At 49.5% G+C, this 13,791-nt stretch overlaps 1 protein-coding gene across 1 annotated transcript in view; it reads left to right on the forward strand.

The window, feature by feature from the left end:
• Nucleotides 1-1,471: 1,471 nt before the first annotated feature.
• The window catches only part of LOC111970404 (solute carrier family 25 member 34-like), a 24,381-nt gene continuing 12,061 nt past the window's right edge, over nt 1,472-13,791 (forward strand). The window contains 3 exon segments of the mRNA XM_070445731.1: nt 1,472-1,680; nt 2,642-3,735; nt 6,099-6,164. Of these exon segments, the coding sequence (XP_070301832.1) occupies nt 3,211-3,735; nt 6,099-6,164 (591 nt within the window). The 5' untranslated portion in view covers nt 1,472-1,680; nt 2,642-3,210.

A 13,791-nucleotide genomic window follows, 5' to 3' on the forward strand; every position in this document is an offset into this window, starting at 1 on the left:
CTTGGATGAATAAGGTGCCCAGAGTAAACAGCCTGCTACTCAGGCCCAGTTGCTAATATATGCATATTATTAGTCGATTTGGATAGAAAACACTCTGACGTTTCTAAAACTGTTTGAATGATGTCTGTGAGTATAACATAACTCATATGGCAGGCAAAAACCTGAGAAAAAATTCAACCAGGAAGTGGGAAATCTGAGGTTTGTAGTTTTTCAACTCATGGCCTATCAAATATACAGTGGGATATTGGTCATATTGCACTTCCTAAGGCTTCAACTAGATGTCAACAGTCTTTAGAACCTTGTTTGATGCTTCTACTGTGAAGGAGGGGGGAATGAGGGCTCTTTGAGTCATGGGTCTGGCAGAGTGCCATGAGCTGACCACGTGCGTTCACGTGAGAGTTAGACCTGCGTTCCATCGCATTTCTACAGACAAAGGAATTCTCCTGTTGGAACATTATTGAAGATTTATGTTAAAAACATCGTAAAGATTGATTCTATACTTCGTTTGACATGTTTCTACGAACTGTAATATGACTTTTCGTCTGAAATTTCGCATGGATTGCCCGCGCGTCCTGAGTTTGGATTGTGTACTGAATGCGCAAACAAAAAGGAGGTATTTGGACATAAATTATGGACTTTATGGAACAAATCAAACATTTATTGTGGTACTGGGATTCCTGGGAGTGCATTCTGATGAAGATCATCAAAGGTAAGTGAATATTTATAATACTATTCTGACATCTGTTGACTCCACAACATGGCGGATATCTTTATGGCTTGTTTGGGCTCTGAGCGCTGTACTCAGATTATAGCATGGTGTGCTTTTTCCGTAAAGTTTTTTTGAAATCTGACACAGCGGTTGCATTAAGGAGAGGTTTATCTAAAGTTCCATGTATAATACTTGTATCTTTTATCAATGTTTATTGGAAAACACTACAGTGAATACTACAGTAAAGTCAGTAAAACACTAGTCAGTACTATAGTATTTATACCATAGTATACTATAGTATTTTCATGTTGGGTATTGTGATTTGTTCATGAAGAAATCATTTTATCACCTAATAAAAAGCATAAGCTGGCGGACACAAAAACGTTGGTAGAGTTGCCGGCTAATGGCGAGTAAACTATATACAAGCTCCCAGTAATGTATAGGGTAAACCAGTTTTTTACCAACCATAATTGCCTACCACCATGACTATATAATACCAGCCTAACTTTAATTAGGGACCGAGTGTAGTAGCCTATAAATGTGTCACTTCTTTTGTTGTGGTTCGCAGATTAACCTGTTTTTCCTTAGCACATGATTAGGAATCCTACTAGACAAATATCTAAACCACAGTATCAGAAGCACAGCAGTRGTCAATATGCTTTTCCCCTTTCCCCCTTTTTCCTGTGTGACACACTTCCACTCCACCCCCTCTCTCATAACTATAACCTTTTACCCAGAGAGAATCAATAGGACCAAGGCAGGGGACAGAGCTGAGCTTTCGATTGGAACAGAGCATTTGAACAAAGCAGRCGATGTGGTGAGGTGTCGGACAGGGTTGTCTGGATTGGATCTGGCCTAAGGCAGTAGGAGGAGACTTTCACAATGAATGGGAGTGCTGGGAACACATGTTTACTGAAGTTGTCTGGCTGTGCAGGAAGGGGAAGCAGAGAGAGGAAAGGAACACAACAAGAGTAAGATCTGCTTCATTTGCTATCAGAAATGAAGACGTTTGTAGATATGTGCAGATTATGCAGTCACTCTGGGGATCAGACTTCAGTGTCTTAAGTGCTTGATTTATAACTTGTGGGCCCTCCTTATGTCCGTAATTGTAGAGTTAGTATATGTATGTGTGTGCTGTTATTGGAAGTTAATGTGTATTTTTCTTTGTACAACAAGCTGTAAAGTGAAAATATGAAAATATGAGGAAAATATATGAGTGTTATGTGACAGTTTTGTTGAGAAKAAATGTAGTGTCAGCTGTCCTCTTTCCTCACTCTCTCCTGTTACATATTATTTAAAGAAAGGGAACCAAAGAAGTAACCAAAGACATGTAGTTCTTCCTCATAACTCCTCTTTCTAACTCATTACTCCGCATAACACCTCTACATAACTCCTGATAAGTTCGTTCATTATTTTACAGGCTCTGCTGTCTCTCAAGTTGGGCCAGATCTCTTGGCTGGACTTCCTCAATGATCATTGCACATGTAGACATGTTAGCTCAGTGAACAAACACAACCCTTTAACCCATGAGTCTAAGCCCTGTCTAGGGGGGGGGGGTGGGGGGGGGGGGTTCTACTAAGCTATATGGAATTGTTTTAAGAAGGTCATACCAAGGATCATTTAGCTATTTGATTTAGAATTTTAAGAACCCTTGAAGTGTCAAAAAAATATTTACCAATATTTTTTGGCCTTACTGCTATTAGCCCATACAAATGCATTGAATAACAGATTCACTACATGGAACAACAGATAGTCCACCCAAAAATCAAAAGGAAGTTTGTTCTTATGTGTCTGCCTTATATCTGTGAGATATAAGAAACAGGAAACATTATTATTATTATATATATTTTTAAACATATATTTAACTCCTTATTTTTTTGGCACTAAACAGTCTCCTTATATACTTCCATTCATTTTTTCAACTGGTACCAGGGGACGTTCAGACGAGTCTTGTGAGGCCTATGGGTCTCCTAGGGGAAAACAACCAACATGTACGTGTTCGTGAGAGTCTCACCTTTACACAGAGGGGTGACAGGCTCTGCTGTCTCTCAAGTTGGGCCAGATCCTTTGGCTGGACTTACTCAATGATCATTGCACATGTAGACATGTTAGCTCAGTGAACAAACACGACCCTTTAACCCAATTCATCAATGTTTTCAAGAACATTGAGGACCTCAAGATGTAACTATACTTATGGACAGACTGGCATGAGGCATCTAAGAACATCATCCCAGAAACACTGAGCACCAATGGCAGAGGAGCACAGTAACAGGAGCACAGGTCACATGTGACGGCATATCAGGCAGTAATCACTGACTTCTTATCATACCAGTCTCCGTCAGCCGTACAGTTCTGACCTCTGTTTCCAAGATTTCATGATCACATGCACCATACCCAGTAGTACACTCCATACCCTCTCACCCATCTGGAAGCCCTGACATAGCCTGGGCAGTGGGTAGACTCATCACGCAGGACAACATTGGACACTCCGCACTTCAGAGATGACCGGTACCCAGCTTCTAAACTACCCTGCCACAGACTCTCCCTTCAGGTCTCCCAACTCCCACTCTATTCAGCTCCATTCAGTTGCCATGACATCCCCAATCCCCCCTCTTTCCCGGGCCGCCGCGGTCACCTCGCCGCAGCTCCCTCTGGCCCTGTGGCCCCCGCTGGACTTTGCCTTGGGTGCGTTGTCGTGCTGCGGGGCCTGTGTGTTCACTAACCCCCTGGAGGTGGTGAAGACGCGACTGCAGCTGCAGGGAGAGCTGCGGGCGCGGGGGACCTACCAGCGGCACTACCGCGGGGTGGTCCAGGCCCTATGGGTGGTGGGTAGGACAGACGGGCTCCGCGGGCTGCAGAAGGGGCTCTCAGCTGGGCTGTTGTACCAGGGTTTGATGAACGGTGTGAGGCTGGGCTTCTACTCCTACTGTGATGCCGTGGGGGTCACTGCAGCCCCTGGAGGGAGTCTGATGTCAGGAGCCATCGCCGGGGCTCTGGGGGCCTTCATCGCCTCTCCTGCCTATCTGGTGAGTAGCATGTTTGTTTTGTTGTTTCTCTCGTAGTCAATAGCTTTGTAAAAGGTAAAGAGATATGGAAGGCACTTGGGGTCATAATCTACATACATAACATATATAGCATCTAGAGTATTTACAGTGTGACGTCCCTCCCACTCTGTCTGCTGGGATCTCCTGTTTAGTAGTCTGCTTGTTGCAGGAGGCCAGGGAGGATCGTCAGCTGATGTGGCGCACCTGGGCAGGCTTGGCCTGCAGGCTATAAAGGGAGGCCACATCAGCYAACACTCTCTCTCTTCCCTGACTGGCAGGCTGGTTTCCACCACCTTATGTTTTTTTTCAGTCTGTTTTCACCATATAACACCCTCCCCACTCATCCACACACTGCATACACTACTGATCCTACAGACGTCCACAGCTTATGTTACATTGTTGTATTTATTATTATTTAGTTTAATACATGTATTCCTTTATACATTTAAGACATGCGTGGTCTCCCTTTGTTKTTACGAAATATGAGCCAGGTCGTAACAACAGTATTTACCCTACATTGTAAAAACTGATAAACGACAGCAAATCAGCTCAAATTGATTTTAATTTAGGAAATCTCTTCCAAAGTTTTCCCACAGAATAGAGAGATATACTGTATGTTATCGTATACAAACGTAAGCAACGTTTGAATTGATTATGTTTTAGTCAAATGTTATATCTACGGCTTCTTGCCGTCAATTTGCAGTCTACAAATTATTTGTAATTATGTTATGGCCCCCTGACCAAGAAAAAATCGGCCCGCGGCTGAATCTAGTTGATGATCCCTGTGTTAAGGACAGACGCTGGGAGACGAGAAGCAAGTACAGGGAGTGACCATTTAATAAACAATGGACATGAAACAGAACACGGACAGCGTCTGGACAGGGGAAAACAAATCGACAATAATGCTGACACTGGGAACAAACTGAGGACAGACAGATATAGAGGGGCAAACAACAAAGTGAAGGAGTCCAGGTGAGTCCAATGAGCGCTGATGCGCGTAATTATGTTGACAGGTGGGTGTAATGATTACGTTCCAGAGAGGCACTCGAATGCGCCAGAGCACCAGAGAGGGTGAGCTGGCGCAGGCGTGACACACTGCCCTACAGTACGTGCCCCATTTTCACAACAAAGGCTTTTTGAGCACTCAGTGCATCATACCTTATGGAGTATAATCATAAGTGTCATAAATATTGCACCAGCCATGTTCCCTGTTATGAGAACCTGGGGCATTTGTGCAGGTACTGTAAATACAATTATAAACTGGGTGGTTCGAGCCCTGAATGCTGATTGGTTGACAGCCATGATATATCAGACCGTATACCACCGGTATGACAAAACATTTATTTTTACTGCTCTAATTACGTTGGTAACCAGTTTATAATAGCAATGAGGCACCTCGGGGGTTTGTGGTATATGGCCAATATACCACGGCTAAGGGTTGTGTCCAGGCACTCCGCGTAAGAACAGCCCTAAGCCGTGGTATATACCACACCCTCTCGTGCMTTATTGCTTAAATCTATCAAGTCAGCCAGTTCAGCGTGTTACGTATCATGTTATGTTCAGGGATGTGATTGTTACTGTGCGAAGGGCAGTTGCTTCTACAGTGGCTGTGTATTTCCCCATGCATTCAGGCAGTTGCCCCTCACTTGTATAATTTCCCTATAATAACCCATATAATAACCCAAGGTGGCCCTCATATACTCATGCTACTGTTGTTGTCTAGGCTGCATCTGTTGCTCAATACATCAATGTAGCCGCATAATCTCTCCAGCATTCTGAAAACACTATACATATAGATATGTTTCTGAGTATCTGGGTCACTAAATATACCTGGCATGTATCCACTTCCAAGCACTACCCAAAATACTTCCCAGCAGTCCCTTCTGTCCTTTTTGGCAGTGTATGAAGGTAAGCGAGACAGAATAATAGAAAGAGATTTCTGATTACACCCGGTATGTGAGAAAGACCAGGGAGGGCTTGGCCTCCGGAGTATGTGTGCATGTATACTGTGGGAGCCAAACTCATCTCAATAACCTAAGTAACGGTCATTGAGAGAGAGAGTGAGAGAGCGAGAGAGAGAGAGAGATGAACAGTGAGGAAAGACAGATGTGAAATTGAGGTCATGGGCATCCTGAAGGGGTGTGTGTGCAGAGTGCTGAAAAACGTGTACATGTTGTGTAACTAATACCAGGTGTAACCACTGAACAGTGTGTCTCTATTTATTGACAGGGTTGTGCTTCTTTAATTATAGGGTGATGTACTGCAGAGGCTCTCTTTGCAATGCTGTGTATGTCAAATGTGTATTCAATACATTGAAGAAGCTATGTCTTATTTTTCCTCCACAGGTGAAGACACATCTGCAGGCCCAGACAGTTGAGGCCATCGCAGTGGGTCACCAGCACAACCATCAGGTGAGGGGTGTATGCGTGTGTGTACATGTGTATCACATGTGGATGCAGGACATATGTTCCCTGTGTTCAAGACCTGCCAATATTTTTTTTTGTATTTTACCCYTTTTCTCCCCACTTTTGATCTTATCTCATTGCTGCAACTCCCCAACGGGCTCGGGAGACGAAGGTTGAGTCATGTGTCCTTCGACACATGACCTGCCAAACCGCGCTTCTTAACACCCGCATGCTTAACCCGGAAGCCAGCCGTACTAATGTGTCAAAGGAAACACCGTTCACCTGACTACTGAGGTCAGCCTGCAGATGCCCGGGCCGCCACAAGGAGTCGCTAAAGCGCAATGAGCCAAGTAAAGCCTCCCCCAACCAAACCCTCCCCTAACTTAAACACTTTCACATTCAACAGCGAAAGCCTAGGCTATATATGGTAGCCTACACATGTGGTTCGACACTTCCAGCTTTTCTCCCTCAAAATGTATTGTTCTTCTTCTGAATTTGCTTTAACAAGCCAGTTGCCCTCTAGCTACAGTTTACTAGAGTATACCTCTCCACACCTTGTGGTAAAAGAAGCAAAGCACTTTAACTGATGGAGGATCCCTTTCCTCCTCCAGCGCAGGGGGTGTCGAGTGCCCTCGCCAATATCTACTGGCGGGAGGGCGTGGTGGGGCTGTGGAGGGGTGTGAACGGGGCTGTGCTCGAGTCATGGTGGGATCAGCCACCCAACTGGCCACTTCAGCTCACAAAGAATGGGGTGGCACGCCTGCAGGTAAACTATAGAAACCATGTATCGCATCCCAGACTGTGTTGCTATTGCGTTACAAGACCAGGTGTCATACATGCAGATGACAATTATAGTAAGTACCAGCAGATAAGGATGGTGTGTATATGATTAGGGTTGTCTGTTATTGTCATGCAAAATACTGCCGGTCTACACGGTAATTGGCCGTTAATATAACATAAACATGTTAGCATCCCCAGAGCCTACCATTCACATACTAGCGTAAAGCATACTGCTGAGTGCAACGCCCTTTGGAATATGCTAACATTTGAAAAAGTATAAAGAAATACAAGTTTAATACTACAACAGAACTAAATAAATCGCTTATTTATTTTAGTCAGGTGTCTAATACATTATGATATGAAGAATATATTTCCCGAGACCAAGAATATAAGTTTGGGCCTACTGCTCATGTTATCTGGCTATGCTGCATGCGAATAACATGCTGTAGGCGCACCTTCCTCTTCATTTAGACTTAGACAAGACATCAACATATGCGATATAAAGTTCGATGCATTTTTATATATTATATACATTTGTAATGAACCTGGAATAGATCTAATGAACAATTTGTCGCAGACAGAGGCTTGAGTTTGCGAATTGACCGGTTTTATTAAACCAACTTTTACAACAGGCTACTGTTTGGGCCCGTAGACACGCCAATAGTGGGATACCCACAAGCATGTCACACGAACAACTTTCTTGTGAAGGCTCAAGACGTAAGAGAGAGAGATAGAAAGGCTGAACCTGGTCTTAATTCGCAATGCTCCACGCCCTGCCACCCCCTCAACCGCACTCGCAACCACGAGAAGCGATGCCCGGCATAAGAACATTCAGGCATTCCGTGATTGGCGATAGCAGGTTATTGACTGTCGGACCCCGCGACACGCGGGTACTGGTCAGTAACAACAACCTTCTAGCTTAAACATAACACAGCTGTCTGTGCGGGTCGCCTACAACCAGCCCCGCCACAAGACAAAGTCTTCGTACCCGAGGGAAAACAAAAGTCTCTGAAGCGACCGGAGAGTCTCACTTTGCTGGTGGCGTGATGGTGCGAGTGCTCTCTTGGGAACCAGGGGATTGAAAGGCAGGGATATGGGGACAATGAAGCGGGAAGGGTAATCAGCGTGGCTCGTGGGGAACATGCGGTGACACAGGGGGGGAGACAGGGGGAGTGGGCTGTCTGGAGCTTGTCTGCGGCACCTGAGGGTGGTGCTGGAGAATGTATTGCTCAGAGAGGGGAATTGTGGGGGTTCCTGGTTTGGGGAGAAGAGGCCTCTGTAGTGGGGTAACCTGGTCCCGGTGCAGTGGGCCACTTGTTCCCCTGGGAGGAAGCTGCACCGGTTAGCACAACTCCCCTAGCCCTCGTCAGGACACTGCAAGGGTTCCCCCCAGTGGACTGGTCAAGACTTGTGGGGCATCTGCCTTTTTTCCTTAGTGTGTTGATTGTGGGGCTTTGTGAGACTCAGACAGCTCCAGCACACAAGTGCCCTTCTCCGGGTGTGCACGTCATAGTTCCTTTTCTGCCTCACACCTGCATTCACCAGCTGCTCTCTGGGAAGGTGTGTGGCTGTCTCCAGGCGGTCTGGAGTCTTCCGGGCATCTCCGGCCCTCGGAGGAACATGAAGGGCCTATCAGGGGCCGACTGCAATACGGCATCTCGAGGGGTGCGGATCTCTCTTCGCCAGCAGGTTAGGAGGGGAGGCGTGCCGGACGGTCGGAGTCTTGGACCAGCGGAGCGAGCGATGCCATGAGGACATAGGCAGGTGCATGTCAGTCACGCTGGTGTTTGGAAGTAGAGATGGCAGCTGCTGTCCAAGCGTTTTGTTGAAGCCGCTCCACAAAGGCCATCAGCTTGGAAGGATGGAGAGGAGTAGTGCGGGTCTTGTGCATACCAGCTCATCGAATACACACATGGTTGGGGAGAACACGACGGGCACTTCAAAGTTTGTTCTGCTTGGTCGCTGTGGATGGATCTGCCGCTCCCAATTGCTGAGTCATCCGCTGTGTCAGGTGGCGTCGACGATGGGTTCTGGCCTCCTGGTCAGGTGCAGAGCATAGGCTGGGCCATTTTTGTGAAATAGTCATGGCGTGAGGCACAGGGGTTTTTCCACTGTCCTGTGGTGGGGAACGTGTCCCACTACATCCAATCCCACTCCCTATACTTACTCATCTTCGCGGAAGGCCCGCTACTTGAGAGATCTGTTCGCGAGCTGAATAGTCATACGCATGCAGCTCGGGGTCATGGGGGGCTTTTCCTCGGTGTGCAGTTGTCACACGGTCGACACGAGTCGTTCCACATCCCGTTCTTGTGCTGACCGCCAGTAGCGAGCCTGACGGAGAGGGCAGTGTTTTTGGTGAACCCAAAGTGTCCGAGTACACCCACACCAATCGAGTATTGGTGGAGCACAGCCTCGGCGCATGCTTTTGGACCCCACACCTGCGCACTCTCCTTCGCGTAGCTGACCTTCAATTTCCATGCCAGTGTAAGCACGCATCAGCCAGTCCAAGCAGTCTCTCAAACTTCGACCACAACCTTTGGTGTCGCGAGTGAGAGCGCTGTCATCTCTTTCCATGGTGGCCTCACCTGCGCCTCTACCGACCTGTCGCATGGCTGTAGGTTGGTGTCGATCCTGCTGCTGCCGCATTCCAGGCACGTAGATCAGTCTGGCAGGCTACAGCAGACAAGGCGCGTCGGGGCCGCCAAAACTGGTGGCCCAGACACCCTCCTCTGCCGCAGCTCTCTTACCGTCTCTTCGTTCACAGTGGGCGGTTTAAATAAAAAAACAAAAAGGACAGCGCGTCTTGCAGTACAGGGCCCGAAGGCACTCTTGGGCGTCGGCGTTGAGTGAGCTGTTCGCCACCTGCTGTAGCACACGTGAAAGTCATACGGCTGAAGCTCTCTGCCAACCAGCGTGCCACCTGCGCTCTCGTCTGGCTCTCTGAAAAGACATGAGCATCATGCCGACAAGAGCAGACGTGGTCAGTCTTAAAGTAAAGGGCAGCCCGACCCAAGAGATACGTAATCTGAAGTGTTTGACGGAAGCCACCAAAAGCCAAGAAGTCCTCTGTTTGCCGGGTGACACATGGTAGCCAGGCCGACTTCATTACACTTTGCTTTGGTCAAATGTTTATGCTGAAAGTAGCCCACGACTCTCTTTCCCTCTGCGCGCACCTGGAGCAGCAACCGCTCCACGCATGCATACGCCACATATTTGCTTCTCGCGTCTCGTCTGTGTCCAGGATAAGGGCAGGTGAGGTAGGGTGCGGGGCGAGCACGGGGCCTCGATCAGATGCACGTTTTGAGGGTGTTGAACGCTTCCCCATCACTGTGCCGTGAACGCTTGTCCTTCGGCAGAGAGGACCGGTTTAGTGGAGTTCAAGCAATCGCGCTTCGAGAAGCCCGATACAACGAACGTCCTGTAGTACGAGCGCAGGCGAGAAGCTCTTTCAGCTGACGTGCGTCGGATGGGGGTGGGGTACAGTTTGACAGCCGCCTATTTGTCCTCCATGGTGCTGATCCCTGCCTTCTCAGCCACTCGGTTGGTCCAGCGCACAAACGGTCACTCTGCTCCTCATAGACGTGGACAGATCACGATAATCGCGCAGGGGTGGAAACGGGCTTACCACGCACTGCGGCACAGTCACCTTTCCAGACACGGCCAGTACTACAGCGCTCCTCACGGGCTGACTGGAAGGAGCTGCATGGGACGCAGTATGTCATCGAGGCTATACCAGACACTGCTGTCGGGATGCCATCCAGCACTCCACCCTGTCATCAAACGCTCAAAAGTTAGGATTGGAAGCGACTATGCACAGGTCTAAAGCTAGCAGGGACCTTGAACTGCCAGTGTCCTTTCGTAGTGGAGATACGCAGTTTGGGCTCTGGCTCCTGGCAGAGAGGGGCACCTGCAGTACCACTTGCGGAGTTTAGTGACGAGAGAACCAGGAGACCGCCCTAACCAGGTCCGCACTATCGATTACATGGTTAGGGGTATGAGCTCTTCACTCGGTACCTCATTCAGCCGCCTGTAGTCCGCACAGAACCTAGCTTGGCCCACCCTTACTTCGGACCGCATGGGGACGACTTGGCCGCGCCAGGGACTGTCTGCACGGGCTTCAATTGAAGTCTGCCCGCTGCAACTCTCCAAAACACAGTCCTTGTCTGCCGCTCCTGGCATGCCAGCGGATACGCGGGGACGCATTTGAATGGGTCGAGCATCACCCGTGTGTGTCTCATGCTGCAACCACAGACTGAGTCTGACACGCCTACTCGTCTCCCCATCACAATCGCAAAGCTTGTCTCGTGAATTCAAACACAACTGCACAACCGCTTCCTGCTGCTCGAGGTCAAGACCAACACAGCTTCCTCCCATATCTCCTCACTGCAGACAGTTGTCTCTCCGTCTCCCATTCTGGGGTGCTGGGGCGGGCGTCAGGATGCGGCCGGGGCTCACAGAGGGCTGTGTATGGAGTAGCTGCCAAGGGATCAATGTAACACACCCGCGCGGGTAGGTGACAGGGGGACTGGGGAAAATCACACAACAGCTGTGGAAGGGAGGGGCCTAGCCATGAGTCTCGCTGCTTCTAACTGTTGGAGTAAAGGTGTCAGTGTGGGTGAGTCAGTGAATGTGACATTAGGGCGGGGCAATGGGTGATTTCCGTCCTCCCTGAGAGCTCAGTGTGCCCCTATTGTTGATGTCTAATGGCAGCCTTTGCTCTAAGAAAGTCCAACCCAGGCATACAAGAGGTCCTGCACCGCCGAGCCCCAACACGACAGGATGACGCACATCCTGCCCCCTACTTCAGAAGTCCATTAATTCCCTCCCTTTCATGAGGTTGCCAGACTCACTGTGATGTGTCGGAGGCTGCACACAGTTGTCAGGCCTCCACTGAGCTCCAACCTCGGCTAATCTTTTGAGCCCTCACCAGGTGTTACTGTGGACCCCGTGTTCACCAAGCAACCCTCCGTCAGTGCAAGAGCAGAGACTGCAACCCGCCTCCACCATGACAACTGGGACAGAAAGTCCCCAACACCAAGGTCCGGCATCCCCACAACAAACCAGGCGCTCCATTCCGCTTCCGTGCTGCTTCGGGGGAAGATGAGCCTTGCTTTCCCCGTCTTGTGGCCGGTGGGCTCCTGCCTGAAGATGATGGTGTTTGGGATAGAACACCAGGGGTCCGCACACTAATCGCGTCTATCAGCGACCTAAAGCCGCTTCCTGAGCTCTGGGGGACATGGGGCCAATCTCGCGCAGAGCCTGGACTGGCCATCAACCCCAGCAGACCCTGGGACCAGGGGGCGTGTGTTTCGTGCCGCCTGTAGCACGACACAGCACGAATGAGTTTTGGTCATTCGGCACCAAGAGGCTTCCCGTCGTGGCTCTCTGTCCCGTCCATCGCACAGTAGGGTGTGTTCCTGCACCCTACCAAAGCCCGCAAGCTGAAGCCCCAAGCCACACGCAGCTCCTCTCCAAAGCGCATTCTCCAGGCGTCTGCATTTTGACTTCAGCGATGCAGCCAGCTTGCGGTCTGATGCCGCAGCTCGGTAGGAGAGAGCGCCATTTATGAACTGGTTCCCGTCTAGCTACGCTCTGGCACGGAGGGTGGGCATGATGAGCATATGCCCGCCGAGAGAGGCTCTCATGCATTAGCCTAGCACCGTAGAGGACTTTGCTCCCCAAGGGGCGGCGCTGCGGTCTATTACACAGTTCCGGAGCGCAGTACCGCGGGCTGTTCCACCACTGTCCATAGCGCCTCCTCAGTGCTCCCACTAGAGAGCACCAATACATTCTGCTGTCCATCTGGGGCTAATCAATACTCAAACAGGCGAGAGCTTCATCCGAGGCATAAAAGGCCCAACTGCATGCCCCTTCTCTCTCATCCGCACCACCCCCTAAAATGAGCTAACAGTTCAAACTGAGCATGAACAAGCTTCCATCCGCCTTACGATATACTCTTCGGGTCTTAGCTCAGATCCTACGGACGCAACCTGGACATGCGGCGCCGCGCATGTTTGTTTACCATCCTGAGCCGCGATTCCTCGTCACGCGCGTCGAGCGTCACCACTTCGGTCGCCCACCAGAATCCCGCGAAATACAGTTCGAGCGAAGCACTCATGCCCGCTTCAGCCGCCATCGCTCTCAAACGTTCCCTCAACGGCGGCCTCTGCGCTCCGACGCCCCTGGCGATTCTCCTCAGACAGAACCCGCCGACGTCCATTGTCACACGCACCTCTCTTGGCCATAATCGTCGCCTTACCTCACCTTTCTATCTTTCGGATTTCCCTGTAAAAGCATTTCAATCCCCGTTCTCACCCATACCAGGTGACTATCCACATAAGTCAGGCTAGCACTCGCTGGACAACTTGTATCACTTTTTAGCTTCTTGAACCCGGAATGGTAAGCGCTGACTAAGATATATAAATGCGAACAAATTGTCTCAGACAGGAAGGTTGAAGTTGGCGATTGGAGGTTTATTAAACCAACTTTACCACAGGCTACCTGTTTGGGCGAGATCACGACCACCGCCCAAATTAGATAGGCAGATAACCAAAGCCAATCGTGCCTTCTCTGTGTGCAAGCCCAGACGTAAAGAGAGAGAGAACCAAAGCTGAAACCTGCGTCTATAATCAATGCTCCCGCCTGAGCCAACCCCCCTCCACGCCCACTGTAAGCCGCCAACGCACCAGGATGCCCAGGCATAAATTCACGCATTCCGGTGAACTTGCAGATAGCCAGTGTTGATTGCATGCCGGACGCCGCGAACGACCCGGTTACATGTCAGCTACAACACACGCACTCCTAGCCTCCAATCACATAACACACACACCTGTCTGTGCGGCGTCGCTACAAT

Source organism: Salvelinus sp. IW2-2015, linkage group LG11 (assembly GCF_002910315.2).
Source record: "Salvelinus sp. IW2-2015 linkage group LG11, ASM291031v2, whole genome shotgun sequence".
Lineage (NCBI taxonomy): Eukaryota > Metazoa > Chordata > Actinopteri > Salmoniformes > Salmonidae > Salvelinus > Salvelinus sp. IW2-2015.